General features: G+C 54.3%; 12 protein-coding genes across 12 annotated transcripts; 5 read left to right on the top strand and 7 right to left on the bottom strand.

Moving 5' to 3' along the window:
• Positions 1–253: 253 nt before the first annotated feature.
• Positions 254–2,103, bottom strand: BD324DRAFT_652205 (hypothetical protein; the record flags this gene model as incomplete). Its single annotated transcript, XM_022018457.1, has 3 exons — positions 254–1,313; positions 1,348–1,519; positions 1,563–2,103. 3 exons carry the CDS (start codon positions 2,101–2,103, stop codon positions 254–256), a joined length of 1,773 nt encoding a protein of 590 aa, XP_021869821.1.
• A 325-nt stretch (positions 2,104–2,428) lies between these two features.
• Positions 2,429–5,510, top strand: BD324DRAFT_66901 (hypothetical protein). The gene is made up of 10 exons (XM_022018930.1): positions 2,429–2,607; positions 2,645–2,704; positions 2,748–3,068; positions 3,104–3,247; positions 3,285–3,365; positions 3,400–3,543; positions 3,580–3,751; positions 3,790–3,974; positions 4,009–4,176; positions 4,213–5,510. The coding sequence occupies exons 1-10, from the start codon at positions 2,574–2,576 to the stop codon at positions 5,364–5,366; spliced, it is 2,463 nt and encodes an 820-aa protein (XP_021869820.1). The 5' UTR covers positions 2,429–2,573; the 3' UTR covers positions 5,367–5,510.
• A 143-nt stretch (positions 5,511–5,653) lies between these two features.
• On the bottom strand, positions 5,654–6,423 carry BD324DRAFT_652203 (hypothetical protein; the record flags this gene model as incomplete). Its single annotated transcript, XM_022018456.1, has 2 exons — positions 5,654–6,193; positions 6,247–6,423. The coding sequence occupies 2 exons, from the start codon at positions 6,421–6,423 to the stop codon at positions 5,654–5,656; spliced, it is 717 nt and encodes a 238-aa protein (XP_021869819.1).
• Positions 6,424–6,676: 253 nt separating this feature from the next.
• Positions 6,677–7,364, top strand: BD324DRAFT_652202 (hypothetical protein; the record flags this gene model as incomplete). Its single annotated transcript, XM_022018455.1, has 5 exons — positions 6,677–6,747; positions 6,803–6,878; positions 6,923–7,051; positions 7,110–7,218; positions 7,255–7,364. The coding sequence occupies 5 exons, from the start codon at positions 6,677–6,679 to the stop codon at positions 7,362–7,364; spliced, it is 495 nt and encodes a 164-aa protein (XP_021869818.1).
• Positions 7,365–7,385: 21 nt separating this feature from the next.
• Positions 7,386–8,610, bottom strand: BD324DRAFT_631023 (hypothetical protein). The gene is made up of 6 exons (XM_022016395.1): positions 8,385–8,610; positions 8,272–8,344; positions 8,160–8,237; positions 7,869–8,120; positions 7,750–7,831; positions 7,386–7,712 (listed from the first exon to the last, which is right to left on the bottom strand). The coding sequence occupies exons 1-6, from the start codon at positions 8,519–8,521 to the stop codon at positions 7,639–7,641; spliced, it is 696 nt and encodes a 231-aa protein (XP_021869817.1). The 5' UTR covers positions 8,522–8,610; the 3' UTR covers positions 7,386–7,638.
• A 1-nt stretch (position 8,611) lies between these two features.
• Positions 8,612–11,297, top strand: BD324DRAFT_682422 (Six-hairpin glycosidase-like protein). Its single transcript, XM_022019151.1, has 11 exons — positions 8,612–9,224; positions 9,260–9,643; positions 9,678–10,046; positions 10,081–10,264; positions 10,299–10,311; positions 10,346–10,449; positions 10,484–10,586; positions 10,624–10,685; positions 10,722–10,797; positions 10,833–11,000; positions 11,043–11,297. The coding sequence occupies exons 1-11, from the start codon at positions 8,751–8,753 to the stop codon at positions 11,212–11,214; spliced, it is 2,109 nt and encodes a 702-aa protein (XP_021869816.1). The 5' UTR covers positions 8,612–8,750; the 3' UTR covers positions 11,215–11,297.
• Positions 11,298–13,905, bottom strand: BD324DRAFT_603000 (ribonucleases P/MRP protein subunit POP1-domain-containing protein). The gene is made up of 7 exons (XM_022013955.1): positions 13,636–13,905; positions 13,483–13,597; positions 13,341–13,449; positions 13,060–13,303; positions 12,673–13,026; positions 12,474–12,639; positions 11,298–12,439 (listed from the first exon to the last, which is right to left on the bottom strand). Exons 1-7 carry the CDS (start codon positions 13,830–13,832, stop codon positions 11,702–11,704), a joined length of 1,923 nt encoding a protein of 640 aa, XP_021869815.1. The 5' UTR covers positions 13,833–13,905; the 3' UTR covers positions 11,298–11,701.
• Positions 13,906–13,967: 62 nt separating this feature from the next.
• Positions 13,968–14,835, top strand: BD324DRAFT_66596 (hypothetical protein). The gene is made up of 3 exons (XM_022018912.1): positions 13,968–14,394; positions 14,433–14,535; positions 14,573–14,835. The coding sequence occupies exons 1-3, from the start codon at positions 14,102–14,104 to the stop codon at positions 14,726–14,728; spliced, it is 552 nt and encodes a 183-aa protein (XP_021869814.1). The 5' UTR covers positions 13,968–14,101; the 3' UTR covers positions 14,729–14,835.
• A 483-nt stretch (positions 14,836–15,318) lies between these two features.
• Positions 15,319–16,908, bottom strand: BD324DRAFT_631014 (hypothetical protein). The gene is made up of 2 exons (XM_022016394.1): positions 16,570–16,908; positions 15,319–16,525 (listed from the first exon to the last, which is right to left on the bottom strand). The coding sequence occupies exons 1-2, from the start codon at positions 16,742–16,744 to the stop codon at positions 15,411–15,413; spliced, it is 1,290 nt and encodes a 429-aa protein (XP_021869813.1). The 5' UTR covers positions 16,745–16,908; the 3' UTR covers positions 15,319–15,410.
• A 153-nt stretch (positions 16,909–17,061) lies between these two features.
• On the top strand, positions 17,062–20,228 carry BD324DRAFT_581916 (p115 like vesicle tethering protein; the record flags this gene model as incomplete). The annotated part of the gene is made up of 9 exons (XM_022013531.1): positions 17,062–17,256; positions 17,300–17,470; positions 17,509–17,937; positions 17,972–18,163; positions 18,198–18,521; positions 18,555–19,052; positions 19,087–19,199; positions 19,234–19,624; positions 19,659–20,228. 9 exons carry the CDS (start codon positions 17,062–17,064, stop codon positions 20,226–20,228), a joined length of 2,883 nt encoding a protein of 960 aa, XP_021869812.1.
• On the bottom strand, positions 19,926–21,580 carry BD324DRAFT_65914 (hypothetical protein). Its single transcript, XM_022018886.1, has 3 exons — positions 20,881–21,580; positions 20,088–20,819; positions 19,926–19,982 (listed from the first exon to the last, which is right to left on the bottom strand). Exons 1-2 carry the CDS (start codon positions 21,311–21,313, stop codon positions 20,272–20,274), a joined length of 981 nt encoding a protein of 326 aa, XP_021869811.1. The 5' UTR covers positions 21,314–21,580; the 3' UTR covers positions 19,926–19,982; positions 20,088–20,271.
• A 929-nt stretch (positions 21,581–22,509) lies between these two features.
• Positions 22,510–24,965, bottom strand: BD324DRAFT_642867 (long-chain-fatty-acid-CoA-ligase; the record flags this gene model as incomplete). Its single annotated transcript, XM_022017511.1, has 7 exons — positions 22,510–23,288; positions 23,327–23,618; positions 23,653–23,855; positions 23,893–23,943; positions 23,979–24,343; positions 24,379–24,688; positions 24,851–24,965. The coding sequence occupies 7 exons, from the start codon at positions 24,963–24,965 to the stop codon at positions 22,510–22,512; spliced, it is 2,115 nt and encodes a 704-aa protein (XP_021869810.1).
• Between the last annotated feature and the right edge of the window lie 663 nt (positions 24,966–25,628).

Raw genomic sequence — 25,628 nt, 5'->3', positions numbered from 1 at the left:
CCAAGATCTCTCACAAGCATAGATCTCGCCAGGTATTTTCATTATGGTTACTCGGTTCATCTGGCAAGGGACTCCACTAGTTCTCGATGAGTTTCCGCTCATTTTTACCAATTGCTCGGTCCCGCCAGAAATCGTCACGCCGTGACACACTTTTCATAGTTAGCAAGCACAACTTACCATGATCCAGACAGACAGATCTCCCACCACACAGTGTGCATACGTCTCTCGGTCTGACTCCACTAGGATGGAATCATCATCCGACGGATTCATCAAATAACCCTCTTAAGCTTGCCTTCCCACGCTCCTTCTTCTTGACCCTCACCGTCGGAGCCGTAGCTGCATTAACAGCGGCGGATCGATCGGCAATTTGAGCATAATCCATCATGGCTGGGGAGGACGACGACGAAGGCGAATCTTCTTGATGACTGAGGTCTCCAGTAATGGCCTCGGCGGAATCTAGTTGAATGACTCGTCTAGGTCTTCGCTTCTTATCCCGAGCACTGCCCGAATGGATCATCGGAGATTGAGACCGAGACGGTCCGGCATTGGCAGGCTCGGCTGAGACTGTGCTTTCCAACGGACGAGACCTCGGAACTTGTCCCCGACTCTGAAGCAAGGTCTCTATTCGGTTCGACTCGTTCCATGTCCATGGTCTGTCGTCAAAGACCACCTTTCTCCCCTCCCGCGCGAATGCGGCGCCTAGCTCGACACGCCACGTCTCTGCCGTGAATGGATTCGAATCGCACCATACTTCCTTGAGGTGCGGCAATTCGCTTAATCGACCGACCTCATCCCACGCCTCGATATTATTCCACCGCGAGTCTATACGCTCGAGACCCAAGACCCGTTCGAGACCGACGAGGCAATCGATCCGATTGTGCGAGAGGTTGAGGGAGGTAATGTTGCCAAGGACATGAGGGGCGTTCCGCACTGATGTGATGAGATTGTTGGAGAGGTTGAGCGATTGTAGGGATGATAATGTAGAGAGTGAAGAGGGAAGAGCATTGAGGAGGTTATGTGATAGGTCTAAAGCTACAAGATGTCTCAGAGGTACGGTCGGAAAGCTGAGGAGAGTGGTCGAATGGAGGGACAAGTGTCGCAAATTGGGGAACCTAGATGGGTACATGTCGGGAAAGGCCGGAGAGTCGGGTTCAGGATTAGGTGTGAGTTCTGGTGGCGTGGGTTCAGGCAAGACCAAGAGGAGTTCTTCCAGCCATTCGTCGGCATCTTGCACGTCTCGGACTGTCAGACTTTTGAGAGCGGGATTTGGAGGGATGAGCAGTCCCCGAGGATCGTATGCTTCCAGCTCGAGTCTTGAATTCAGCAGAGTCTCGGCGGGTTGCTCACATTTGAAGGTTTCTGAGAACGTCAAGGGGAACACGAACATCGATGCCTCCAAGTTGAGTGTATCCTCCAGCGTCGATCAATTCCGCTATCGGAGGGTCGGACAAGAATGGCGGGTGAATGAGAAGAGCCGGGAGGACAGTGAAGACGGTATACAGCGCCAGGAGGATCTTATCTGACCTTTGTCAGCCACAAAAGAATCGATCGGGTCATCTTACTTTCATCCACTTCTTCTTCCCTCCGCCACCAGCTCGTACTGGCCATAGACACACTTCTCATGCTCCCCACCCAGCTCCTGACACTTCTCACATCCCCTTCATTCCTCTTCTCCCTCGCATCGACTTTAGCACCTCTAGCAGCGACAGGAACACCCGGGGCGATCGGTTCGTCTGTCCTGCCCACATGCGGTAAAGGTTCGCGACAGCTCTGCCATCGTAATAAAAGGTACAAGAGGCGATCGGGAGGCAATCTCAAGAGAAAAGGTTTGGCAGGTTGTAATCGGGGTGCAGTTTGAGACGTTCCAAAACCCAATGTTAGCGGGACTTTGAGATGCTTACTGAGAGGTGCGGATGATGGGTCGAGTCCCAAAGTGAGCAAGGTGTAAGATTGCTGAAGCCATGACGGTGTCTCTGAGAAGGCTTGTTTTCCAGGAACAGGAGGGGCTAGTCGAGAAAGGTTCAACGAGAGGTATTTGTGTAAAGTCACGAGGTAGGCTGTACCGGAGATGGTGGGTTCTTCGGTCGAGCGGAAGAGATTCATGTCGCGAGTGAGCAAAGTGAGCAAGCGCAAGGAGAGAGCCGATGCAGCGCGGTAGGATCCACAATATCTCCTCTTGTGATCCCTGATGTCGCGAGACGACTGTGTATCATGCCCCGAGACAGCTGTTGAGCGTCAATGATCCTCGACTCGAGAGACTGTCTCTTGTTCCGGTTTTGTGACAGCTGAATGATCAGCGATGAGTGTAAACAGTGGCAAATAGAGGGAGAGATATTTGATTCCGCGTGTAGCTTTCCCACGGTGAACTTGAAACACCGTTCAGGGGCGAGGGTGAATTTAAACCTCATTGTCAGCTGAAATGTTTCATCGAACAACAACGATTTTGGGGGAGATCGTCTCAAACGAATCTTCATCGCATTGCAATAATGTATCGTGGGAGCTTATTGACCTTGGAGTATATACTGATACACTACTACTGATGAAATGATGTTCTTCTCCAACCTTACTTCAACATGGTCGCCGCGTTCTTGTTGCTCGCTCTGCCTGGTAGGCTGACCACGCTATGGCTCACGCTGATCTACAGCTCTCTCTGCCCGTGTCTGCTCACCCGAAACATGCTTCGATGGAGAACCGGCTTCTTCCAGTGAGTCGTTGCTGTGTCTAATGGGAACTCCTCTGAGCTTTAGTCCTGGCGATGGATTCGGGCGAAGAGGTGTATCTCACGCCAGGGTCTTACTCCGATTCGAACCTCAACATCTCAACATATGACATCGTGACGGTCTCAGGAGAACGTCCGAGATCATCAGTTGTGCCACCACCCTCAACGCCCTTCTTCTTCAGCTCAGCGGACTATGCAGGATCGGTCTCCCAACTCCACCATTGGGAAAGCGCGTTCTTTCCAGATGGTTGGTACGGTCTCGTCAGACCTGGCGTCGCAATCTGGGGAAGCGTACCAAAAGTCAGGGATCTGCCAATCACAGTGGATCAATTGGCGCTGGTTGGATCTAGTGAGTCCGACCACTCAGCGCTTGCCTGACGACAGCCGCTTGTGCGACTCCTTGTGGACCAGGTGGAGCATGTACGCCAAATGCCAATAATACCGCTGGAACGTGTGTCTGTCTACCTGGTTGGACTGGAGAACTATGCGATACATGTATGAAAGGATTCTTTGGTCCGACATGTCAATGTGAGTCAGTCAATATGAGCATCTGCTCACCCGTCAGCTTGTGAGGCCAATTGCACGGTCTGCGATGATGGGCAAGGAGGCACAGGTGCATGCCTCGGAGCAGACAAGAGTCCGACAGGTGAGCGAGAGCGATACACCTGGCTTATATGCAGCGTGCAACTGTGCCCACGGTTCGTGTACGCCGTCTGGAGGATGTGATTGTGCCGCTGGATGGACGTCGACCGTTACGAGCAGTACCTCGACCAGATGTTCGACCTGCTCCGATGGCTTCTTCCAGAATGGCGACGACTGTCAAGGTGAGAGAGCAAAAGTCGCACACTGCTGACTCCTAGCGTGCCCACTTGGATGTACTTCGTGCGAGCTTCGACCCGGTTCCGTCACGCCGACCTGTACATCCTGCAGGCAATCCCTTTCCTTGACATCCTCTGATCCACCCACTTGCGCACCAGCGGCGGATTGCGGAGATGGGCTATACTGGGATGCATCAAGTTCCTCCTGCCAAAGGTGAGTTAAGATCTCTCAAGTCGCATCTAACAACGCAGCTGTTCGCCTGCTTGTATATCATGTAATGGACCCGAAACGACGGATTGTCTCGCCTGCGCTCCCCCTCGAATCGCTCTTCAAGGATCATGTGTAGGATACGACGTGACCACTGGGGTCTGCGAATCGAGTCTCAGCGGACTGACAGGGGTGTTCGTGGCCAATAATGCAGATTCTCAGTGCGATGGTGAGTCAATCCAAAACCATCTCGCTGACCGCAGCGTGCCCGGCCGGCTGCAAAACATGTACAATTCCTTCATTCTCCTCCATCGCCTCGTATGACACGCACATTTGTCAAACTTGTCATGATGGATACCTCATGCAAGGTAGGAAATGCGTCGAGACATGTAGCGATGGGTTCTACGCAGTCAACGGTACCACATGTCTACGTGAGTCGCAGCCGTCCGGAGCTCGGCTCACCTCAGCGTGTGATGCGACTTGTACGACATGCGTCGGGACCGCTACAACATGTACACGATGCCAATCTGGTCTCGCCTCAAACGGTCAATGTGTCGACGCGTGTCCCGCCAACGCGTTGCCGTCCAACGGAACGTGTCTGCCCTGTGCCACAGACTGTGCCAGCTGTTCTTCACCTCTCTCATCGACATCTTGCACCGCATGTCCCAGTACTCGGCCCATCTTGTCAAATGGTCGATGTCTCACGTTCTGCCCTATGACTTCCTACTTCGACCCTGCCACCGCCTCTTGCAAACCATGTGACGCGGGCTGTGCATCGTGCACGGGACCAAGCACCTCGGAATGTACATCATGTCGTGGAGGTCAATTCTTATCTGCGGGATCATGTTCCGCTGCCTCGTGCGGGAAAGGCGGCATCGCCCCTGACCTCGGTCTCTGCCTCGCGGCTCTCGTCATTCAAGGCGGTGACCGAAAGCTTGCATTCATCGCTATTCCTATCCTCTTCATCATCGCTTTATCACTCTGGTGGTGCGTCAGGAGACAACGGAAGAAGCGCCAACATGAAAGTGCTGCGTTTGCCTTGCGATTTCGAGGTCAACAGTTGATGGATCGATTGAAAGCCATCAAAGCCAATACGATTCTAGGCATGAATCGTGTCAGACCGGAAGAACGGGAGGAATTCGACATGGTCACGGCAAAGACCAAGAAACCAGGCACATGGGACAGTTATATGGACCTCGATCACGCCGACAGAAAAGGGCGAGATATCTTGCCACGAAACAAGGGCAAAAGCAAAGCACCCGATGTCGAAAGTGTCTCTCATGGGTTTGCCCCTCCACCGCCTTATTACCCCGGATCAGCTGGTCCTCCCATCGTGGGATTAGGCGATTCCAAGACGAAGATTGTATCTATGGGATCGCCGACGTCTCCAGATTATCAGCCTCGAACGTTGAGACCTCCACCCAGACCTCATCGGGCACTTGCGAGTGATCAGTCAATCAGAACGTTGCATCGGGTTGGCCAGGATTCCCATGGAGGTTTTGATCAAGCTTTCGATGAAGAGGAGATGAGAATGGGCGTGAGGAAGAGTCTCCCAGATGTGCCTTATTCACCAGTGTTTGGGGCGATCAACGGCGAGAGGGCGCCTCATGGGTGGATATGAGGGAAAGGGATTGAAATAGCATTAAAGAGCTTGTACAGAATGAAAGCTATGATCTTGCGGGATGACCAAACCTCGGGTAGAGTGGGTTCGTCGGCGAGATGCCGACATCACTTGACAGAGAGCAGTCCCTCTTTCGTCCTTGACAAGTCCGACGGACTGGCCTGTCACAGCCACTTGTCGACTGGGAGAAGAAGCCAGGTGATGGTGAGATTTCAGCGACGCTGACATGGTGATGGACCAGTATACATGCGATGCGATGCATGCATGCCTATTCCCGGGTGTCACCGCTACTCCTTTTCACTTGGTCTCTCCCAACCATAATCCCACCCCTTTCCTTTACTATCGACTGGGACCCAAGCTTCTCTCGGTATCAATCCGTCCAGACGAGCCTCTTTCCACCTAGCTTCCAGAGGGATCTTTTTACCCTGTAATCGAGGCGCAGCGAACGAGTCCGGTTTGACCATCGCTGCGTTGTACAATCGTCGAGGGTAAATGGCCACACCTGTCAACTGTTTCTCTTTGAGATAGTTCTTTGGATCGTTTGATGCGTCCGATACTGGTATTTCGGGTCCTCCAGTGATAATATCGAGCTCGTCACATGCTTCTTCCATAGCTCTGAATTGAGCTTCCAGGCTGTCTCTCCGTTTGGCCATTTCTATCCTTCGATGCAATTTCCACGCCCGATCAATCGTCTCGTACATTTCGGGCGAACCAATAACAGCCCGGACTTTCTCTTCGACATTGGGATAATGAGCGCCAACAGGGGAAACGGATTTTCGATCAAACGAATTGTCCGGATACAAGGATGCTCTCATGGCGTCAATTTTCTGGACAAATGGGTCAGCCGAGCTTCATTCAATCTTGTGGTTCCAGAACTCACCAAGTCTGAAGGCGCAGGTGCGAATCGAGGATCGACATAAGTTGACACTTTTTTAGGTGCAACACGAGCAGCCTTCAGCTTTTCAGCTTTGGTCACGTAGTTGCGCAAAGGTGCGCATGAGGATGACAGAGTATGTCGCGAGGACGATGCCACGCAGTTCAGTGAGATGACCGACATGTTGATTGGGGCTGAAGATGTACAATGTCGAATAGAACCCATGCATTGGATGGTAGGTATGGTTCGGAAATCTGTGAATCGGCGTTATCCGGAGATATCTCTCAATGTGGCGGAATCGCTCGCCGCCGGCTAATCCCTCCGCCCCTTTCCCCCCACGCGACGTCATACATACAGACATCAACGTGCATGATAATCATCTTCCGCCTGTTGACATTATACCAATAACGATATCCAATCTAAACCAAATACAACCATGTCTTTCGCAGGTCTCAACACAGCTCACAACTTCTCCTTCTACGCCATCCCCGCGGCGTTCGGTATCTCGTGAGTTTTGGGTTCCCTAAGCTCTCTCTCTGTCTTACAGCGCTGACACTTGCAGCCTTGCTCCTCATCTGTATGCCATCGCGCTCTACAACAAGGAGCGAGCAGCGGGCACTGATGCATGGGATTGGAACGTGGGTCATTGACCATCACCACAAGAGGCTGACATCCGTGTAAGAACCCCAAGAAGAACCTCGCCGGGGTGAAAGAGGCTAAACTCTCTCCTCAAATGGCCGATCGATACGCTCGTGCCGAAGCCGCGAATGAAAATGGATTCTCAAGCTTGCCATTGTTTGCAGCTGCCGTCGTGAGTTACGGAAACAAACAGCTCAGTCAGGGTGTCAGCCATTGACAACGACACCCAGATCGCCGGAAACGTTGCCCGGATTGAACCTAAAGCACTCAACTCGGCCGTGACTGTTTACCTCGCCTCCCGAATCGCATTCAACTTGATCTATATCAACGGAACCAGCGGTAAGCGCGATGTCCAAGCGTTCAGCTGATATCTAGCCCTCCTCGGATACGCTCGAACCATCTCTTGGTGGGTCAGTGCTGGATCCTGCTTGAGTCTCTTCATCCAAGCTGGAAACAAGTTTTACGGCAACTATGCAGCATTCTAAGCCAGTCAGCGATCTGTAAAGATTGCTGGGGAAGCAAATGAGGGATGCATCAATGCGTATGTCTGTGAATCCAATCGTTGTGCGAATAGCACACGGTGCGTCGAGCACGTCGTCAATTGTCGCGTCCATGGCGCACCGAAGGGTTACTTCCCGCGCTCATGGATAGTTGGTGCCGCATTTGACCCAAGAAGTACACTATGATCGTCAAGCTGGGAGAGCAGTGTTACGAGGTGTCAAGCCGATGTCGACAATGGATCCATGCCTAGAAAGCCGACTACCCCCATTTTCTGCTCGCTGCCCAACCTATCCCGATGAGAGCGACGATGATCATGAGGATGAAGCTGATCACTGGGACTGTCAGAAGGGATTCAAGTGTCCCACTCACATCCACTGAGAAGACTTTTCCGCCTCGATTTGGAAGACATGGCAGCTTTGAGCCGTATGATCTCACTGGAAAGGTATATTTCCTGACCTTTCAGGAAAAGCCATATCGAAGCTACTCACCACCTCCTCTGCCCATTTCTCTATTCTTGCAAGACCATCCGAATCATCTCCAGCTGCCCCCGCTCCTGCCACGCGGGTGATCTTGGTGCCCAGTCCATTTTCCTCCTCCTCCTCGAAAAAGCTCCGCCATGGGGTCGTCCGCGCTCGCATGGTTTCCACATCTCGTTCTCGAGCCGCTACGAGATCTCCTAGCTTCTTCTTGATCGGTTCCCGCACGGTGTCTACAGCAGACTGTATGCTTGTCGCAGTGTTCTGATCATAAGTGACGAACATGTAATGGAGCGCGCTCACCTCTGCCTGGACATCGACTTCATTCAAACGTGTCAAAACGTGAGGTAACTCGTTGTACAGCCGATGTTCGATAGAGGACTTGAATGTCAGGACCGCTTCGCGTGAGACTCACCTTTGTCGCTCTGATCTTCCGCTCGTGCTCATCGCATGCCGCCATGAGCCGGTCAATCTCATCCTGTAGTGGGCTAGTAAGGGTCAGGGACGGTCAGACGCGGAGCACCTCACTGGACACCCGGTTTTGAATCCCGCGAGCGAGGTTGTATCGGTGGATGAGACTTGCGTATGGGAGTCTCTGGCGTCCCTGGCAGTGTTGCCGGAGCTGTCGATGAGCGTTTTGGCGTCAAGACTGGTCTCGCGAGCATTGGGTGGTTATGGGGATGGGATGAGTGGATGAATTCGGAAGTGATAGCCGAAGCATTTCGACCCGATTATGTCATTTACAAAGTCTTGCAAACGTATCCCCCTGCGGCCGGGTATCAATTGTAACATCGTCGTCGTCGTAGAGCAGGGTCGGGTCAACAGCGACAGCGACAGATCGAGCAGCTAGACACTTGCCAACGCGTTTGATTTGTCGTGCACTGCCTCGCCGCCATGTCCGACCGCTTCAATGACCCCTCAAAGGAGCTGGAAGACTGCCAAGGCCACATTGTCCGAGGTATTCAGGACCATGCGCTGATCGGAAATCTCAAGACAGCCGCCGTCGTCTCTCTGGATGGAAGCATCGAGTCGATGTGTATCCCCTACTTTGACTCCCCATCGGTGTTTGCTCGTATCGTCGATTGTGACAAGGGAGGACACTTTTCGATCAACCCGACTTGGAAGTACAAACCGAAACAGGCTTATGCACCGAATAGCAATATCCTAGTGACAAAGTTTCTCAGTGATGAAGGGGTGGGCCAGTTGACCGATCTACTGGTACCTAAAGGCGCCACACATTCTGGCTCTCAGCGTCGAGCTCCACTACCTTGGCTCATTCGAAAGGTCGAATCGATCCGGGGCAAGGTACCGTTCAGGCTGAATTGCTCGCCCGCATTCAACTATTGCAGGGACAAGCATACTGCGGAGGTGAGGACGTGCCCGAGGAGCTAAACTGATGATAGCTCGTGAAAGATGATTCGATGGTGCCTGGATGTACGCATGAGCACAAGGTCCTGTTCAAATCGAAAGATCTCGAGCTCGACCTGAGATACTTGACCTACACCTCGGATGACAGCGTCAAGCCGCCTCAAGTCGAGCTGGAGATCGCCGATAACACTGAGCGTGGACTGCTCGGGCCCAGTTGTATGGCAACCTTTGAGTTGGAGGAAGGCCAATGCGTCGTCTTCGTCCTCCGCCAAGTCGACGAATGGAAGTATCAGACGGATCTCCAGGAGGAGATTGCCAACCCAGACTCAGAACGCATCAAAGACGTTGGCATTGATAGGCAGGCCATCATGGAAGCGGCGAGCAGTTTGAGACCGCCAGAGAACCCCCTCATGACGATTGTGAGTGATCTTATGATGTCGCGCTGACCCTCAGCGCCTGTTGGAAAGCCTGATATCCGATACCCAAGTCTATTGGCAGAAATGGATCTCTAAATGTCGGTATCGTGGCAAGTGGAGAGAGGCGGTCCAGCGATCTGCTCTGGTTCTCAAGATGCTTGTCTTTGAAGAAACAGGAGCGATCATCGCGGCGCCGACTTTTGCCTTGCCAGAACATGTAGGAGGATCGAGAAATTGGGACTATCGATTCTCCTGGGTCAGAGATACGAGTTTCTCCCTGTATGCGTTGATCCGTCTCGGTTTCACGGAAGAAGCCAACGCATACGTTGATTTCATCTTGTCGCGACTCAAGGATCGCAACTCGGATGGATCGCTGCAGATCGTGTATACCATTCACGGTGGAAGAGTGGGTGACTCATCTTACCTTGCTGACAAGTCAGGACCTCGAGGAAATTGAATTGGACCACTTGCAAGGTCACAAGGGTTCAAAACCGGTGCGAATCGGGAATGGAGCAGCGGATCATCTCCAATTGGACATCTATGGAGAGCTGTTGGACTGCATCTATCTCGCTCAAAAGTATTCAAAGCCGTTAGCTTGGGAATCTTGGGTGGCGGTTCGACAAGGTGAGCGGGAGAGATGAGTCCCGCTGACGAAAAGTCATCGACTATGTGTAGGTCACATTGGCGTTCGTTCTGACTTGGTAGGTGCACGCAGGTCGATTCGCAAGATCTGTCCATCTGGGAAGTCCGAGGCAAGAAGAAAAATTTCTTATACAGCAAGATCATGATGTGGGTGGCGATCGATCGAGGTGAGTCGCAGTGTGTGGCGGGACTGACGTCGAGGTATTCGTTTGGCCGACAAACGATGCCTTCCTTGTCCAAACCGTCAGCACTGGCGAGAGGTGCGAGATAAGCTGTACGAGGATATTCAAACGAAAGGATGGAAGTGAGTAGGGGGTTTGTGACTCAGCGCCTGACGATAGTGCCGAGAAAGGTCATTTTGGACAATCTTACGAGGATTTGGATGCGCTCGACTCGGCAGTTTGTACGTTGATACGAAGGAGGGCTTTGCTGATCGCAGTGATTATGCCACTGGTCTTTTTCATCTCTGCAGCTGATCCACGATTCACCTCGACCTTGGAGACCATTCTCAAAACGTGAGGCGTGTCTCAGTGGTTGTGCTCACGTTCAGACCCGAGAAGGGCGGGCTCACAGCCAATATGATGGTCTATCGATACAACACCGAGACGTCAGACGACGGTGTAGGTGGAGAAGAAGGTGCTTTCTCCCTATGTACTCTTTGGGCCGTCGAGGCTCTCACCCGAGCAGGAGCGTACAATCCATCGTACCTGACCACAGCGTGAGTCCACCAAGGGATACAGCGCTGACTGGACCCCCCAAGCGTGAACATGTTCGAGAGCTTCCTCGGCTATGGCAATCACGTGGCATTGTACAGCGAAGAGATCTCCAGAGGTGGGGAGGGCTTGGGGAATACGCCGCAGGGGTTCTCTCATGTTACATTGATTTCCGCAGCGTTTAATCTGGATAGGGCATTGATGGGGAACAATGCTTAGTACATGTACATTATAGTGGCGCGTCTTGGAGGTATCTCACCCAATCCGAAATGCCACAGTATTATCGTCGCAGAGATCCGGATGCCCTCGTAGTATTGCAATGCACACGAGATGACGACAATGAGAGCTGTAGGTATGTCTGTATGTATACGTGCCCACGCTTTTTGAATCCTCGCGCAGTTGTCCACTCCTCTGCATCTTTGAAGGTCTCGGTCCCAAGGATGTGCTTGCCCATAAACCTGTCCAGGGTGTCGAGTGAGTCCACGGTGTGGACAAGCGCTACTCCCACCTCTGCCTCCGTCGTGATGCTCTACACCCGTCCCGTGGCAATCCAACCTTTCCCGACGTTTTTATTTACATCTACATCGGGATGTTGGCCCACTTCGGAGAGCGAACGGAGGAGGAAGGATACCGCACTATCCTCACCAATCAAGACCGACGCTTGATCAGATGAGCGCAGGATGCCGTGCACATCATCATCATCATTCTAGACCACTGTCACATGGGCCTCCCGGAACACCCCGCCGGGGTTCCGTATCCTCACTCTTCCGTCGAGCTTGAGCCAGGCACTCAAGGCAATCTGACCCAGAGCGAAGCCACCTCCCCGAGTCATTGAATAGTTGCCTGTTGTTGTCCAGCCTATCACCGTGGCGTCGTCGAGTGGCAAGATTTCAGCCATTGACCCCGGGGATCCGCGTTCAGGCATTTCAAGTTTGACGTTGATCACTGCGCTTGCCAGGTGGATCTCTCGCGATGACATACCTCTCGCTTGTCGAAAAGCTGCCAAGACTTTGACATCGCCGGTGTGTTCCTTAAGCTCACTGGGCCAGACCCAGAGCGTCGGACCATTGATCGCGTCCTCCTCTGACAGTTGGAAGACAGATGCCCAGTTGGGCTGCCACAGCTCTCGGTGGACTCGCTTGCCCGGCGGCTTTCGACTCCATCTTTCGCGATCCTCAACAGCTTTAGCATCCTCCCAGATCTTGCCTGCTCGACAAGTCGCCCCATAGTGTTCTGGAAAGCTCGGTACGGCAAGCTCTCGCATATGCGCCCGGCGTTCTTGCAGCGCGCCAATGAGTGTACCGATGTGCGCGATGGAATGGAGTAGGGGCATGCTCCATGCCGGAGGGAAGAGGAGGAGATACCGGTCGGTCAAGCCGATGATGAGAATGGAGATAACATCGTCGCGGCTTGTGGGGCGGAGTCTCTGGCCCGGATTGGATTGCTGAGGCTCAGCTACGCCAATGGGTCAGACTCACAACTCTGCGTCGTTGGTCGAGATCAGACTTTTTGTATCTTGGAGTGCAGAGGCGATTCGAACGCTCCCAGAGGCCAGTCACACTACGGTGGGCTTGATAGGCATTCCGCACGACCCCATCATCAGACACCCTTGTATCCTTATCGTTGACCGTTCGAGGTGGAAAACTGGGTTCAGCTGAGTCCAGTGCTCAATCATACCTAAGCCTCGGATCATGTATCCTCAGCGCCATCACCCTCCCATGGGCTACCTGCTTGGGATCGCCTAGATCATCCAAGCTACCACGCCCGGCGACTCTGAGTACCCGCCTCATGAGCTTGCCCGATTCGGGTCCAAAGAGCTCAAAGCTGCCCAATTCGTCACTCAGGTCGGATACGGAGGCGTCGTGCGTGGATAGAACCTCTAGCACCTCGCTGAGGATCGATGGGTGCAGCCTGATCCAGAGTCGCTTCGAGCCTTTCTGCCACAAGATCTGAGCCGGTCCAATGAGACGGTACGGGAACTCATCAGGATGATACAGCATGGATTCTGCCAGCATCGATCCAGACTCGTACCTGTGAATGAGCTCAGCCCACGTATGAGCTCACTTTGGACCCGCAAAGACACCACCCGTCATCCGTCCAAGGAGTCTGAGAACAGCCTCCCTCTCCCCTTCCACTTGTATGACCCCGTAATAGCTGACATCCATGGCGAGCACTTTCCGCCGGGTAGCGCGATATGCTGGTCGGAACGATTTGAGCGTTGGTGTCACGGGCAGTCGGAAGCCCCAGATATTGGTCATGTGGAAACGCTTTGCATGATACATGTGCGTTCTGAGCCATTTCTTGTCGACTGTCAAGTCAGCCGGGTGGCACGAACTTAAACTCGCCTTGCCGTCTCAACAACTGTTCTGTCCTCGACTCTCCGTGCAGATTCCCTTTTGCCCTTAGGCGAGCTTTCTTACGCTGGACCTTTGCAATATCATCCCCAGGCGCAATCTGGTGTCAGCTTGGGCTCGCACAGTCACTCACTTCCAGGGCAGCCTTGTACCGCAATCTTTTTGGTACACGTCGTGGATTATGTGAGGCAGCTCGACGGCGGAGGTGTCGAGGCAGAGATTGAAACACGCGACTACTTCCCTGATCTCTGAATGTCAGCTCGAGTCCTCGTCGCCTCGCTCTCACGCTGCAGATCTTATAGCATTCTGAAAAGCCATAATCTCCATCGCTCGGGTCTCGGCAAACCGTTCGACTTGGATGCTGTCTGGCATAGTTCTCTCCACTGGTGCCTTTTGCTTGCCCTTTCGGAGCAAATCAGAGGTCTTCTGGATGACCTTGAGAGGCCGTCGTGCGCCATCTCGTGAGGATTCTGCCTTGGCCATGGTGGTGTATGGTATCAAGAGCAGAGTTCGACAATTGACCGATCAACTTTTGAGCGGCGACCTCCGCGTAGCCAAGAACTGCATGAGGTTCTCCAATTCAGGCTTGCTTTGGGCGCTTCATGATCTCTCCCTGCTCCAATCCTGCAAGCTCACTGCCCAGAATCACCGCCCCCGCCGACGATACAGATCAATAGGAACCCCGAAGAGCTCGTGCTGGATAAAGATCTCATGGAGGCTTTCCGGCTGGGAGCTGCCAGTTGCTTCGTGACATGTCGTTGAATCAACCTCATCTGCCATCTCCGGCGGCCACACCAGATGGACCCCTGCCGTCCAATACGACTGCTCAGCCAGAGCAATCTCAATATGACCTGTGCCAAAGCATCGAGACGAAATTGCTCAATCTGACTCAAGATCTGTACGAGCTTGAAATATGCGCTGGAGAAGTCGTCGAGGGCCAACAGCAGAGGATACCTGATTTCCTGAAGCGAATCAATGAAAGCTTTGTCGAGCTCGAGGGGATGTCTAAGAGCTTGACTGAGAGTGTTCCCCGCCAGGTCATAGAGTGAGATATGATTTCGAGTCCGGCTGAATCTTTCCCAGAAACGTCGATACGTACCATAATCCCCACATGTACACGAAGAACTCCCTGAGTCGGGCGACTGGAGAGAACCAGTATGCATTGGGAAGGGTTTTGGGACTGGAGGTGGGTCTATCTTCTCGAGGTCTTAGCTCATCTGTAGAGCTTTCGCAGACAATTATATGACGCTCTGGCAACGGATTTCCCCACCATTCCGCTTCCAGAACGACGGCATCAGCCGTCTCCTCCAGAGCCAGTGAACGGTATCAATGGAGTAAAGGTGGAACGGGAGGCAATGAACGGAGCCAATGGGTCATAATGCAATGGAGGGATCTGATTTGACATGGGATCTGAGCACGGTTCAGTTGTACAGTATGCAACATGCATCTTTCTGTGTTCCGTCATGACTTCTCCGCAAGTCCTCAGCATCGATGTGATCTGCGATGGCTATCGCTCATTGAGAGAGTCTTGTCTTTAAAGAACAAGGACGGACATGTTGTGGCACCTTCACACTCTTCTTGTTCCGCGCCGATATGGCCATGTATGTGCGTCGACGGCTGGACGTAGGGCCCTCAGTACTCCTGGTATACCCAGACGAACACATACGTTTTCGTCGCCATGCTGAAGATCAGCAGTGCTTGAGCCTGTCGACAGAGGCCCAAAAAGAACTGATCAGCAGTCCTCGGCAGCAAAATAGTAGCCCGAAGGCCCTCTCTGTCTCGAGTTTGTCATCCTTATGCAGGGGCAATGCTAATCTTCTCTGTATCGTTCCAATTTTATCATATGTCACAGGTCCGAAGACCTGGACGGGAGAAAGTAGAATTTGAAGACGGCAAAAAACCCACGAATAGCGCAATTCGCAGAGAACCTTCCCAAAGGGGAAATTATGCTAAAAGTTCAAGCGATGTTGGCAAAGAACAGCATTCATGCGATCCGCTATGACAGTGCTATCATCATCGCCCTGCAAGACGACGCTTGCATCGAGGCCGAGCCCACTCCCTCTACACCCTGACCAACTGCCCTCTCCTCACCCCGACCACCTTCTTCAACCACGCCCCGCTTTTCACTGCCGCCTCTGCTGCACTTGACCCACTGAGGACTCGCCTGTGGGCGGGTCGAGGTGAGGTCGGTGTCACTGGATCGAAGAACGATATTTGGGTATCGAGAGGAGAGTGGGTAACAGAGTTGGGAGAGGGGTCCGAAGGGATCTGGTACTCCTCAGGGTACACCGAGAGAGGTACAGGAGCACGACGAGGACGGACGAACGGCGTCTCGGGCGTGCTTTGAATCTGCACCGGTTGAGATGCCCTGAACGGATTGTCCACTATCTTGGGTCGATGCGAGTTGACCTTCTTGGACGGCTCGGGAGTGCGCGAGATAATGAGGAGTGACGGATTGATCTGTCTTGGCTTGAGTTTCAGCGGCGGAGGCGGTGCCTTTCGGCGTCGGGAGCCAGTGGACGTGTCGGACTCTGCACTATCTGCGCGTGCGAGCTGAGGTCGAGAGGTCGTACGGGGAGGCACTGAGGTGAGGACAGAGGCGAACGTTTCCTTGTCACCCAGCAACGAGGCGAATTCTTGTTCCTCTTCCTCGTCCATCCACATGGTCCCGTCCATGGCTCGATGTCGCACCGTCTTGCCATGGCCCACTTTTCGTTCGATCGCCCTGGAGATGGGCTTGAGAGAGGATTTAGGTGGTGCTGGAGGTACGTTGCCGAGGAACTTTTCAATCTCGATGAGAGTCTGGGTTGGCAGAGGGCGATAGTGGTGCTTTCGAGGGACCTTTTGCTTGATCTGCGTCTTGACGTGTGTACCGAGGAGCCTGGCAGCTTTGGGAGGGGCGCGAGAGGGTGTGAGAGGGAGCCGAGGGCTATCGGTATCGGGGGAGACGGGAGGAGAAGGTGCTATGGTCTCGACACCAGAGTACGCGTGATGCTTTGGAGGCAGGGGTGGCGGGGACAAGTCCAGCGGACTTGATGCGAGGAAAATCTGAGAGATGGAGTGATGAATTCGGGATGCGTTGGTGGATGTAGTGTTGGTCCGTTGAGGTCGCGTGGGGGTCGAGTGACCAGAAGACGACCGGGGTGTACGTGGGAGTGACAGTGTCGAGCGCCGGGCTTGGATGATCAGTAGTTTGTCCTAAAGAGAACGATGCACTCACCTCTGACGCCTGCCGTTCTCGCTACTCGCTTCTTCACCCGGAGTGGCTTCGTACCCATCCCTCGGGGGCTATCGAGATGCAGCGCTGAGAAAAACTCTGTACCGGGCGTGTCACGGACACGACAAGGTGGCGAAGGGTCGACCGGGCTGATAGGTTCAGGCGTGGAGAATGACATGATGCTGAGGATGGAATGATCAAGAGTAGAGAGCGCAGTTTGGTCAGTACATATATATATACGTCAGACTATCAGTTCATGGCTTTGTTTTGTCTGTGTGTGTGTGTATCAGCTGCATTGTTCTCGACACTGTGGATGCTTGCAAGATGTATTGTTGTCGTTGTCGCAAGGAACAATAGCAGCAGCTGCCAGGCAGCTGAGGGCCATCGGCTAATCCCGCCCTTTCGGCGTTTTCGTCGCGTGGCACTCACCCTTCGAGTTGTCTTTTCAACGTGTGTGTGCTATATACCACCATACCACACCCAACACCGCGCAACATGTCCGAGATCACCTCCATGTTTGGTTCTCGACTCACCTCGGCGTACAACTCCCTTCGAGGTGAGCTGGGAGCTCCTCAAGGGGCGGTCGAGACGATCGACAAGCTGGTGGATAGGATACAGACCAGCGCAGCGGTAGAGGATAGAAGGACTGCAGTGTTGGGTCTCAAGGGGCTGAGTAGGGATTGGCGAGAGGTGAGAAGAAAGTAAAATCACGACAAGGGGCTGATGGACCCAGGATGTTGGGACTCGCGCTATGCCTTCGCTCATCGCTGTGCTGCAACATGACGCACCGTACGACACGGATATCGCCAAAGCGGCTCTGGAGACGTTGATGCAGCTGTGCGAGGTACCCGAGAAACCAGGAAAGGATGACCTTGGACTGCGATTCGCAGATGCCTTTTTGGAGGTGGGTCCCATCGCCTTCGACACTGCCCCTGACGCTAGACTCCCGGCCCGCTACACTCCCTTCTCGCCCTATTGTCCACCTCCCCGTCGTTCTACCCCCGATTCTATGCTCTCCAATTCCTTGCTCAACTGTTTGCCATTCGAGCTACCAATGCCCAAGCATACATCATCTCCGCGCCTCCACCAGGCGTCGAAGGTATACTTGGTGTGTTGGATCCACGAGCTCCTCAGTCCCAACCCAGTGGAGTCGGCGGAGGCGCGGGTGAAATGCTCCGGAACGAGGCGTTGTTGCTTCTACCCACCATGCTGGCGAGTAATCAAGATCTCCAAAAGATCGTCGCATTCTCCGGGGCGTTTGAAAAGTTGTTCGAAATCATTGAGCAGGAGGGAGGTTCAGATGGTGGAATCGTTGTCCAGGACGCCTTGACGGTCATCGCCGGGCTGATCCGACACAACGTGTCAAATCAAGTGAGTAACCCCACCTTACCCAGCCTGACGGCAGAACTACTTTCGCGAGCTCTCTCTCATCGCCTCGATCCCCCCGATCCTCGGCTTCCCAGCTCAGCTACCTCTCGACGTACCTGCACCAGACGAGACCGCCCTGCAGTTTTGGCCAGAGCAAAAGATTTACAATGCAAGCCTGGTCATTGGGATCGTCCGCATGTTGATCGGAGGTCCAGGAGGAGGCAATCAGGTGAGCTCAGGGGCTCGACACGACTGACATCCAGTCCGCGATGGCCTCCACAGGCGTCACGCGGTGCCTTCTCGAGCTCGCCCTAGCTTCCAACGCCACGTCCACAATCAAGTCCCAAGCCCTCAACACCCTCACACCGATTCTCACCTCGTCCATTCCCAATCAAAACCTATTTGCGTCCCTTCACCTCGCCCCGCTTGTCCCCGTCCATGCGGACCTCGAGCATCCAAATGGCGGATTCGTTCGACTTTCTCCTAGACCAGCAGTCGTCGCTCTCGTCGCTTTGGTCGTCGATGGCGACCCCAGTGCAGGCGGTCGCGGCTTGCAAAGCCGTGCAGCGGGTGTGAACATGTTCGAGGTGAGCCACGAGATCGCCCTGCGCTGACCTCAGGCGTTTGTCAACGGCAACGACGACGCCCGTATCGACATCCTCACCTCCATGACGGCGCAACCTATGGCCGCTCACTCTGACGCCCCGCAATCCGCAGGCGCCATCATCCTCTCCGGTCTTCTCGACCTCCCATCATCCCCCGACGCCCCATTTGACCCCTACCGCCCACTCTTCGCCTCACTCCTGCTCTCCCACCTCGTCCGGAACTCTGAGCACGCCAAAAAGATCGCCCGGGAGGTCGATCCATCCGTCAGCGACAGTGCACTCGAGGACGACGAGGACAAGACGGGATTGGTTCAGCTCGTCGTTGGTAACTTGATGATGGCAGCGCGGGAGCAGACGGAAGCGGTCAACCGCGCGGCGCGAGAAGGCAAGCCCAGCGACGAGGAGGAGTGGACTCGGGTCATGGTTGGGTACCTCGTCTTGCTCTGCACCTGGCTCTGGGATAGTCCAAAAACGGTCAAAGAGTTTCTGAGCGAAAGCGCCAACCTCCAGGTCGTGAGTGTGGCCCCACACCTCCGCTGACAGACAGTTGATCCAACCGATCACTCAAACCACTGGCATCGATCCGTTAGTCCAGGGCCTCTGTGCATTCCTCTTAGGCGTGTGCTACGAGTTCAACCGGGAGCCAGGGGAGATCACTCGGTGAGCGCTCGGTGCGTGTCACGCTGACGGTCAGTGGGACGCTGCATCCCATTTTGCACTCTCGAATCGGGCCCGACCAGTTTGTCTCCCGCATGGCCCGACTCCGAGAAGACCCTCGGTTCCGCGCGGTCCAACCCGAATCATTCGAGCAGGACCCGACGCAGCTCGACCCCGTCGAAGATCTCGATGACCTCGAGCTCTGGTTCGATTGGGCTTTCGTGGACTTTTGGAAGAATCACTATTACACCATTCAACGGTCCATCGCTATTGATCCGGATGCGGTCCGGGGACCAACGACCGCCTCGGACGATGGAGAGACCGCAGCCATCATCATGACCCTGAGACAAAAGCTCAAGGCGCAGACGGACGAAGTGGTTCAATTGCAGGCGAAGCTCGCGGCGTTGGCCAATGAGCACAGGAAGGAGGTGAGGACCTTGAGGAACTTTGCTGACGTTTCAGAAAGAGACTCTCGTCGCAGAGGTTGAGTCACTGTCTGAGCAGGTCGCCACGCTATCCACGTCACTGCAGACTGCCGACTCCAGTCGCTCGACACACACCGCGGAACTCGACAAGCTGCGCGGAGAGCTCGAGACGGAGCGACAAAAGGTCTCAACGTCCGAAGCGAACAGCGCGGATCACGCCAACACCCGTGCCGAGCTGGAAAAGGCGCAAACGAGAGTCGAAGAGCTGGAAAAGAGTCATGCAGAGGACAAGTCGAGCTGGGAAGAAAGACACGCCGAGACGGAAGCTGGATCCTCGAGCCTGAAGAAGGAAAATGACCAACTCAAATCACATTCCGATGCCCTATCCAAGCAGCTCTCCGACTTGGAGACCCAGCTCGCAGAAGAAAAGACTAAACGAGAGGATGGCGAGAAAGAGCACGAGGACCTCCTGGTGCTCCTCGAGGAGTTGAGTCAGAAGCGCCGCAAAGACAAGGAGCGGATGAAGGAAAACGGAATGGAGGTCAGCGAAGGGGAAGACGAGGATGAGGAGGAGGATGACGACAACAACAACGATGGCGAAGAGTAGCGTCTATGTTTGCATTACTGTCCATTATAAATAGAAAATTAACCTACACGATAGGTCCCTGAATCACCACAAGACCGTTACCTGAGTTTGCGACGAGATTTCCGAGGATGCTTGCCGACGCAGTGACATAGCTCGTACCTGCTCCTCCACCGTTTTGACGTGATCCAGCGCCGCCAGTGTATCCACCACCTCCCCCACCGCCACCCAAGTTCAGGAGTCCATTGATGAGACCTCCACATCCACCACCACCACCCCCGTTTCCTCCGTTTCCACCAATGAGAGTGGAGGTGACGAGATTCAACACTGCGCTGATACTACTTCCCACACCACCATTCCAATCGCCTCCGCTCTGTCCACCGGTAGCTCCGCTCAGCAGGCCGAGACCGAGCAGACTGCCGCCACCGCCACCGGATCCAGTGAGACCGGCACCACCACCTGCGTAAACTGAACCAGCTCCTCCCTTTGAATCCCCAAGAAGAGTGACGTCGTAGGTCAGACTTGCAGATGCACCGGCGCCTGCGATAGCTCCACCACCTCCAGCGGCTCCGATCACGTAGGCATCACCCGTGGCGCTGTTGAGAATGTAAGAGGCTATTTAAGAGAGGGAATCAGCAAGGAGTTCCCGGCATGGGGACCGGGCCCGACGACCTACCTCCGCCTCCTCCACCTCCACCGGCCAATGTGGCGAGAGACCCAGCAGCACCGACGACAAAGGTGATGTCAGTCTGAACTTCCAAGACGACAGTAATGTTGATCTGAACTCCGAGACCACCGATACCGGGAAGGTTGACGCCGATAGCTGCGGCTCCTTGAGCACCAGCCGCTACCATATTGTATGTACCCGCTGCGAGGGTGGTAGTGTATGTTCCGGGGTTCGGTTGGTTAATTTCCGTGGCGTAGGCTCGCTTCTTTGGCGCCAGCGGGGGCAGACCGAGTCGAAGGCATTCGGCATTGGAATCGCATCGAACGATATTGTCAGAGGTACGATGGGCCGGTTGAAGGTATCTCCTGCCAAAGCTTTTGGCATCGACGCCGCCGTTGAGCCCTGTCAGAGCGAGAACCAGTGAAAGGATGGCGAGCTTCATGCTGAGGTATGAAGAAGGGCTTACAAGGAGGAAAAGAAAGGGGGGGGGAGTAGTTCAAGAAGCTGGCACCCGCTGCATTCCTTTTATTCACAAACCCGCTGGGAGCCAAGGTCTCAGATTTGGGGGGATAGGGAGGGCGCGAGACGAGCTTGTCCGCGTTCTCCCTTTCCCATACCAAGAAAGACCGTAAATGGTCATGAAGGCCCAGGTATGCTCAAGATGATTCATCCGAGTTCCGCCAGTGACCCACCACCCTTTCCCCCCAATGTCCGTGGCGCCATCGGTTTGTGCCACTTTGTAACTGACTAGGGCGGAGGCGGGAAGCAGGCAGCGACGCGGCGCGGGTGAATTGAACGTGTATCCTGCCGAGGTTTTTAAGCTTTCAATGTCTGCTGAGACATCATCATATATCACCACCTACTTTATCACTCCTCTCTACTCTCTACGGAGGTTGTTCGGATCGACCGCGGTGTCTCATACAATGCGGCATCATTTCATGAGAGGGGAGGGGGGATCGACCCTGATCAACGGGAAGGTAAAGTGAGACAGTAAGAGTGCCGGTGTGGGCAAGAGAAGGTGGTTTAGGGTTAAGCATGATTACCACAAGAACAGCGCGATGGCAGCAGCAGGAGGGAGCAGGAATTCGCCACTCGAGATGGCTCGAAGGGGGGAGGAGGGGGCAGGGGAGCGGCTCTGTGGATTTTTTTAAATTTAAAGCGGGGTTGGATTCCCGACACAGAAAAAAAAACCACGCCACATTTCCTTGCACGGGCTAAAACCTGGCCAATGTCGACCGAGTAGCAAAACTCGAGACAGACCTCATATACAAGGCAGAGTCGACCTCTCCGGACCTGGTCACCCGCCGCCCCGGGGTCTCCCTGATGGCATTCTTCAGGCCTCAACCCTCGCCCCCTCTCTCTCTCTCTCCCTTTCCCGGCCCTGATTCTTGTGTCAAAATGAGATCACAGCTATGCTTGGCCAGAGGCTACGTACGCAGCATCCATGCCGCTAGCCACCACGTCACACAGACACCACACACGGGAGGCCTTATGAAGCCATTAGGCACAGACAGAGACACTTGCATGAGAAGTGCTCCATATCAGCATGAGAAAATGTATATACCTGCCATCCCCCACCGCCGCCTTGGGGGCCAACTAAACTATGATACAAGAATGCCTCACGCTGCTAATAACCCCCTACTTGTAAACCTTTTCAATCCTCCCCTTGTAATGCTGCTGAATAGTCTTTCTCTGAAGTTCTGCCACCAACGTCAGCCAACAATGTCTCGGGACATGCATCGACAACTTACTCTGCGCCGCGGTCAAGAATCCACTCTCAGGCGTCCATTCATCTTCCGTAAGCACAATCGCCTCGAGCAATTCCATCCCTTTGAGACCCTGCTTTCGGCCGATTCCGTTCAGCTCTTTGAGGGCCGCGTCGACCACTTTGGTGTCCCTGCAGAGCTGAGCCAAGTCCTCGCCATCACCCAGACCGTTCTTCTTGGCAAAGGCCGGGAGATTCTGAGGATGCGCCACGACCACCATCATGGGTTGACTGTGTTCCGAGTTGGCCACGACCGCGCCATTGGCAACCAGCGGGCAAGACTTGTAGATCGATTCGAGATGTTCGATGGCAATGTACTCTCCACCTTGCAGCTTGATAAGATTCTTGAGTCGGTCAATGATGCTCAACGTTCCATCCTTGTTCCATTGGCCCACGTCGCCCGTCTTGAACCACCCTCCTGGGGCAAAGGCCTCGTCCTGCAGATCTTTTCGCTTGTAGTAACCCTTGAAAATGGCAGGTCCACGGACCCAGACTTCACCCTGGGGTGGATCGTTGGTCGAAAAGTAGCCTGCCTCCTTCGCATCCACAAGCTTGATCTCCGCAGCGGGCACGGGTCCACCGGCCGAACCAAGGTTGTGCCAGGCCGGGTTGAGAATGCACGCCATGGCCGTGGATTCTGTCAGACCGTAACCTAGAGATCAGCCGATCGTTCAGCACATGCAGTCTCACCTTGGATCATCCTGACCAACGCCGTATTGAGGAACTCTTCGGTCGATTTGGACACCGCTCCACCACCGTTGAACAAGAATCGCAGTCTGCCACCAGTCTGTGCTCGGACTTTGTTGAACACGACAGTATCGGTCAACCCTCCAACGAGGGGAAGATGATAGTTGTGAGCAGTCTGCTTGGCACTGAGAGCAAAGTTGAATATGCTCTTGGTGATCACGCTTCCACCTTCGACCTTGCCGAGGATACCTTTGCGGATGAGTTCCCACACGGCGGGGACGCCGACCATGATGGACTGGGGTCAGCTGGGTCGGACACATTGAACTCACTGGCTTGAACTCGGCGATATCACCCTTGCACTCTCGCACGCTCGCATCGGTTAAGGTCTTGACACGACCATAGCCGATCTGGATACCCGCAAAGATCCAAGACATTTCGACGACGAACTCGAGGATGTGCGCGAGGGGCAAGAAGGCGAGGTAAGAGTCGCCAGGCTTGAGGACCTCGTATAGCAGGGTCCAGACGGATCCGACTGCCGTCAGCGATGCCCCCTTTAGGGCCCGACTCACTTGCTGCCGTGACGTTTCCGTGGCTTAAAAGCACTCCCTTTGGCGTTCCGGCTGTGGGTCAGCTTGTGTCTGCCACTCTGACCCACTTGATCCACTGGTGTACATGCAGCAGTAAATATCTTCGCTCTTGACCTTGCGTGCCTCCACGGGTTTCTCCTTTCCAATTTTTCTGACCTCGTCGATGTGGATCACTTTGAGACCTTCACGGACTCCGCGGATCGTCTGCAGCGCCTTATCGTCCGCTTCGCCATCGTACATGACTAATCGGACGGTTTCGCATTTGGAGATAATCTTGGCCAAGGTCCCGAGCAGGTCGGCATGTGTGAACATGCCCTTGACCTCGGTTTCGTTGAGAGAATGAGCGAGTCCATCGGGTCCGAGCGAGTCGTATGCCGTTGAAATGGGAGTACCGTTAAAGGCACACGCTTGGGCAGTCATCATCCAATTGCGTCTGCCGTCAGCAAACCGCGCTGACGGGTCGCTCACGAAGTAGATCCGTAAATATTGAAGAACGAGTCTGTACCCTCCTCGCCAACTCCTAGCTCCCTGAGACCCGATCCGAGCTCCTTTGCGGCAACGAGCATCTCCTCATAAGTCATCCAGTCAAACGACTTGAGCTTGAAATAGCTCCATGTCTTGGTCTGCTTCTCTTCCTTGCCGTCGACTTTCTTGACCACTTCCTTGTCTTCAGTGATGATCCTGTCAATATCTCGGTTTGCGAATCCCTTTTTGGATCCGTGGGTGCGAGCAGCGTAGAGGAGGACATCGTGAACCGTGTCGACACCAGGTGCGGGCTCTATGTGTCACCGAGCGGAAGCCAGATGGGGAGAGGAAGGGGGGTTTGGCGCAGGAAGGAAGATGAAGACGTTTGTGGTGGATCAAAGTGGGCGGGTGAGTCACAGACAACACAACGTCAGCACCGTTGCCACCGTTTTCCGATGCCCCCTTTCAAACTCACGCGTCGTGAGATCCTTGACACAATATGATCTCCTGATTCTCGTCTCGCCTTCTGGCTTGGGCTTGTCCGCATCGACTTCCCATGAAGCGGACTGACCGTGCTTTCGAGGCGCCATGGTATGCTATAGGAGGGGAGGGGGAAATGGGGAGGATGGACAGATGGGGTGATGCCGAACCCCGAAGCTGTGAAGCTATATATCTATACGGTGTCAGACCAAAGGGAGGGAGTGCTCGGATCTCTCTAGACCAGAAAGGAGGACTGAATCCGGAAAGCAGCAGCAGGGAGCCCCTTTGGACTAAAGGTCGAGTTCGTGAGTGACAGTGAATGGATGGATGGATGGTGTTGAATGGCTCCTGTATTTCTGTGAGGAACGTTTGGGAAAGGTGGCGGCAATTCAGGACCTCGGGGGTGGGAGGCGAAAGGACGTCACCGTCGACCGGGTGGCGTCATTTACCAGCAGGGCGATCGCGATTAGGAAATGGTAGATCCTAATGACTCATTAGGATTTGGGACACCGGGGGCATTAGAAACGTTTCCTAATTATGGGGGGAGGGGTGGTGACCCCCCTTTGGCTTGGCTCTTGGGTTGAGAGGTGGCGGGCGACACGGTACATACTCCCCAATGTGTCTTGGCTCAGTGTGGGCTCCGGGATGATCTCGATGGAGTCTCCAGAGAATCCCATGCAGCATCTCGGCACGCTTGGTCGTGGATGGGTGAAATGAGGTCTTCCTCTCTTGGGAGAGCATCTGACGTCCCGGGTACAGACAAGGCGGTCGAA

Source organism: Kockovaella imperatae (genome assembly GCF_002102565.1).
Source record: "Kockovaella imperatae strain NRRL Y-17943 chromosome Unknown BD324scaffold_10, whole genome shotgun sequence".
Classification (NCBI taxonomy): domain Eukaryota; kingdom Fungi; phylum Basidiomycota; class Tremellomycetes; order Tremellales; family Cuniculitremaceae; genus Kockovaella; species Kockovaella imperatae.
The sequence above is the reverse complement of the archived record's forward strand: the minus strand, read 5'-3'. Positions and strand labels throughout refer to the sequence as shown.

Coding starts and splice junctions, on each gene's coding strand:
- BD324DRAFT_66901 (XM_022018930.1), top strand. CDS start 2,574: ATGGTCGCCGCGTTCTTGTTGCTCGCTCTGCCTG. Junction 3,752..3,789: donor TCAAGTTCCTCCTGCCAAAG/GTGAGTTAAGAT, acceptor CTAACAACGCAG/CTGTTCGCCTGCTTGTATAT. Junction 3,975..4,008: donor TGCAGATTCTCAGTGCGATG/GTGAGTCAATCC, acceptor CGCTGACCGCAG/CGTGCCCGGCCGGCTGCAAA.
- BD324DRAFT_631023 (XM_022016395.1), bottom strand. CDS start 8,521: ATGCTCGCGAGACCAGTCTTGACGCCAAAACGCTCATCGACAGCTCCG. Junction 8,238..8,271: donor GGAAGATCAGAGCGACAAAG/GTGAGTCTCACG, acceptor CTGACATTCAAG/TCCTCTATCGAACATCGGCT. Junction 7,832..7,868: donor AGAAATGGGCAGAGGAGGTG/GTGAGTAGCTTC, acceptor CTGAAAGGTCAG/GAAATATACCTTTCCAGTGA.
- BD324DRAFT_682422 (XM_022019151.1), top strand. CDS start 8,751: ATGTCCGACCGCTTCAATGACCCCTCAAAGGAGCTGGAAGACTGCCAA. Junction 10,450..10,483: donor GTGGGTGGCGATCGATCGAG/GTGAGTCGCAGT, acceptor ACTGACGTCGAG/GTATTCGTTTGGCCGACAAA. Junction 10,686..10,721: donor TGCGCTCGACTCGGCAGTTT/GTACGTTGATAC, acceptor TGCTGATCGCAG/TGATTATGCCACTGGTCTTT.
- BD324DRAFT_603000 (XM_022013955.1), bottom strand. CDS start 13,832: ATGGCCAAGGCAGAATCCTCACGAGATGGCGCACGACGGCCTCTCAAG. Junction 13,598..13,635: donor AATGCTATAAGATCTGCAGC/GTGAGAGCGAGG, acceptor GCTGACATTCAG/AGATCAGGGAAGTAGTCGCG. Junction 13,450..13,482: donor GGTACAAGGCTGCCCTGGAA/GTGAGTGACTGT, acceptor AGCTGACACCAG/ATTGCGCCTGGGGATGATAT.
- BD324DRAFT_66596 (XM_022018912.1), top strand. CDS start 14,102: ATGTCGTTGAATCAACCTCATCTGCCATCTCCGGCGGCCACACCAGAT. Junction 14,395..14,432: donor GTTCCCCGCCAGGTCATAGA/GTGAGATATGAT, acceptor AATCTTTCCCAG/AAACGTCGATACGTACCATA. Junction 14,536..14,572: donor GAAGGGTTTTGGGACTGGAG/GTGGGTCTATCT, acceptor GCTCATCTGTAG/AGCTTTCGCAGACAATTATA.
- BD324DRAFT_631014 (XM_022016394.1), bottom strand. CDS start 16,744: ATGTCATTCTCCACGCCTGAACCTATCAGCCCGGTCGACCCTTCGCCA. Junction 16,526..16,569: donor GAGAACGGCAGGCGTCAGAG/GTGAGTGCATCG, acceptor TGATCATCCAAG/CCCGGCGCTCGACACTGTCA.
- BD324DRAFT_65914 (XM_022018886.1), bottom strand. CDS start 21,313: ATGAAGCTCGCCATCCTTTCACTGGTTCTCGCTCTGACAGGGCTCAAC. Junction 20,820..20,880: donor TGGAGGTGGAGGAGGCGGAG/GTAGGTCGTCGG, acceptor TCTCTTAAATAG/CCTCTTACATTCTCAACAGC.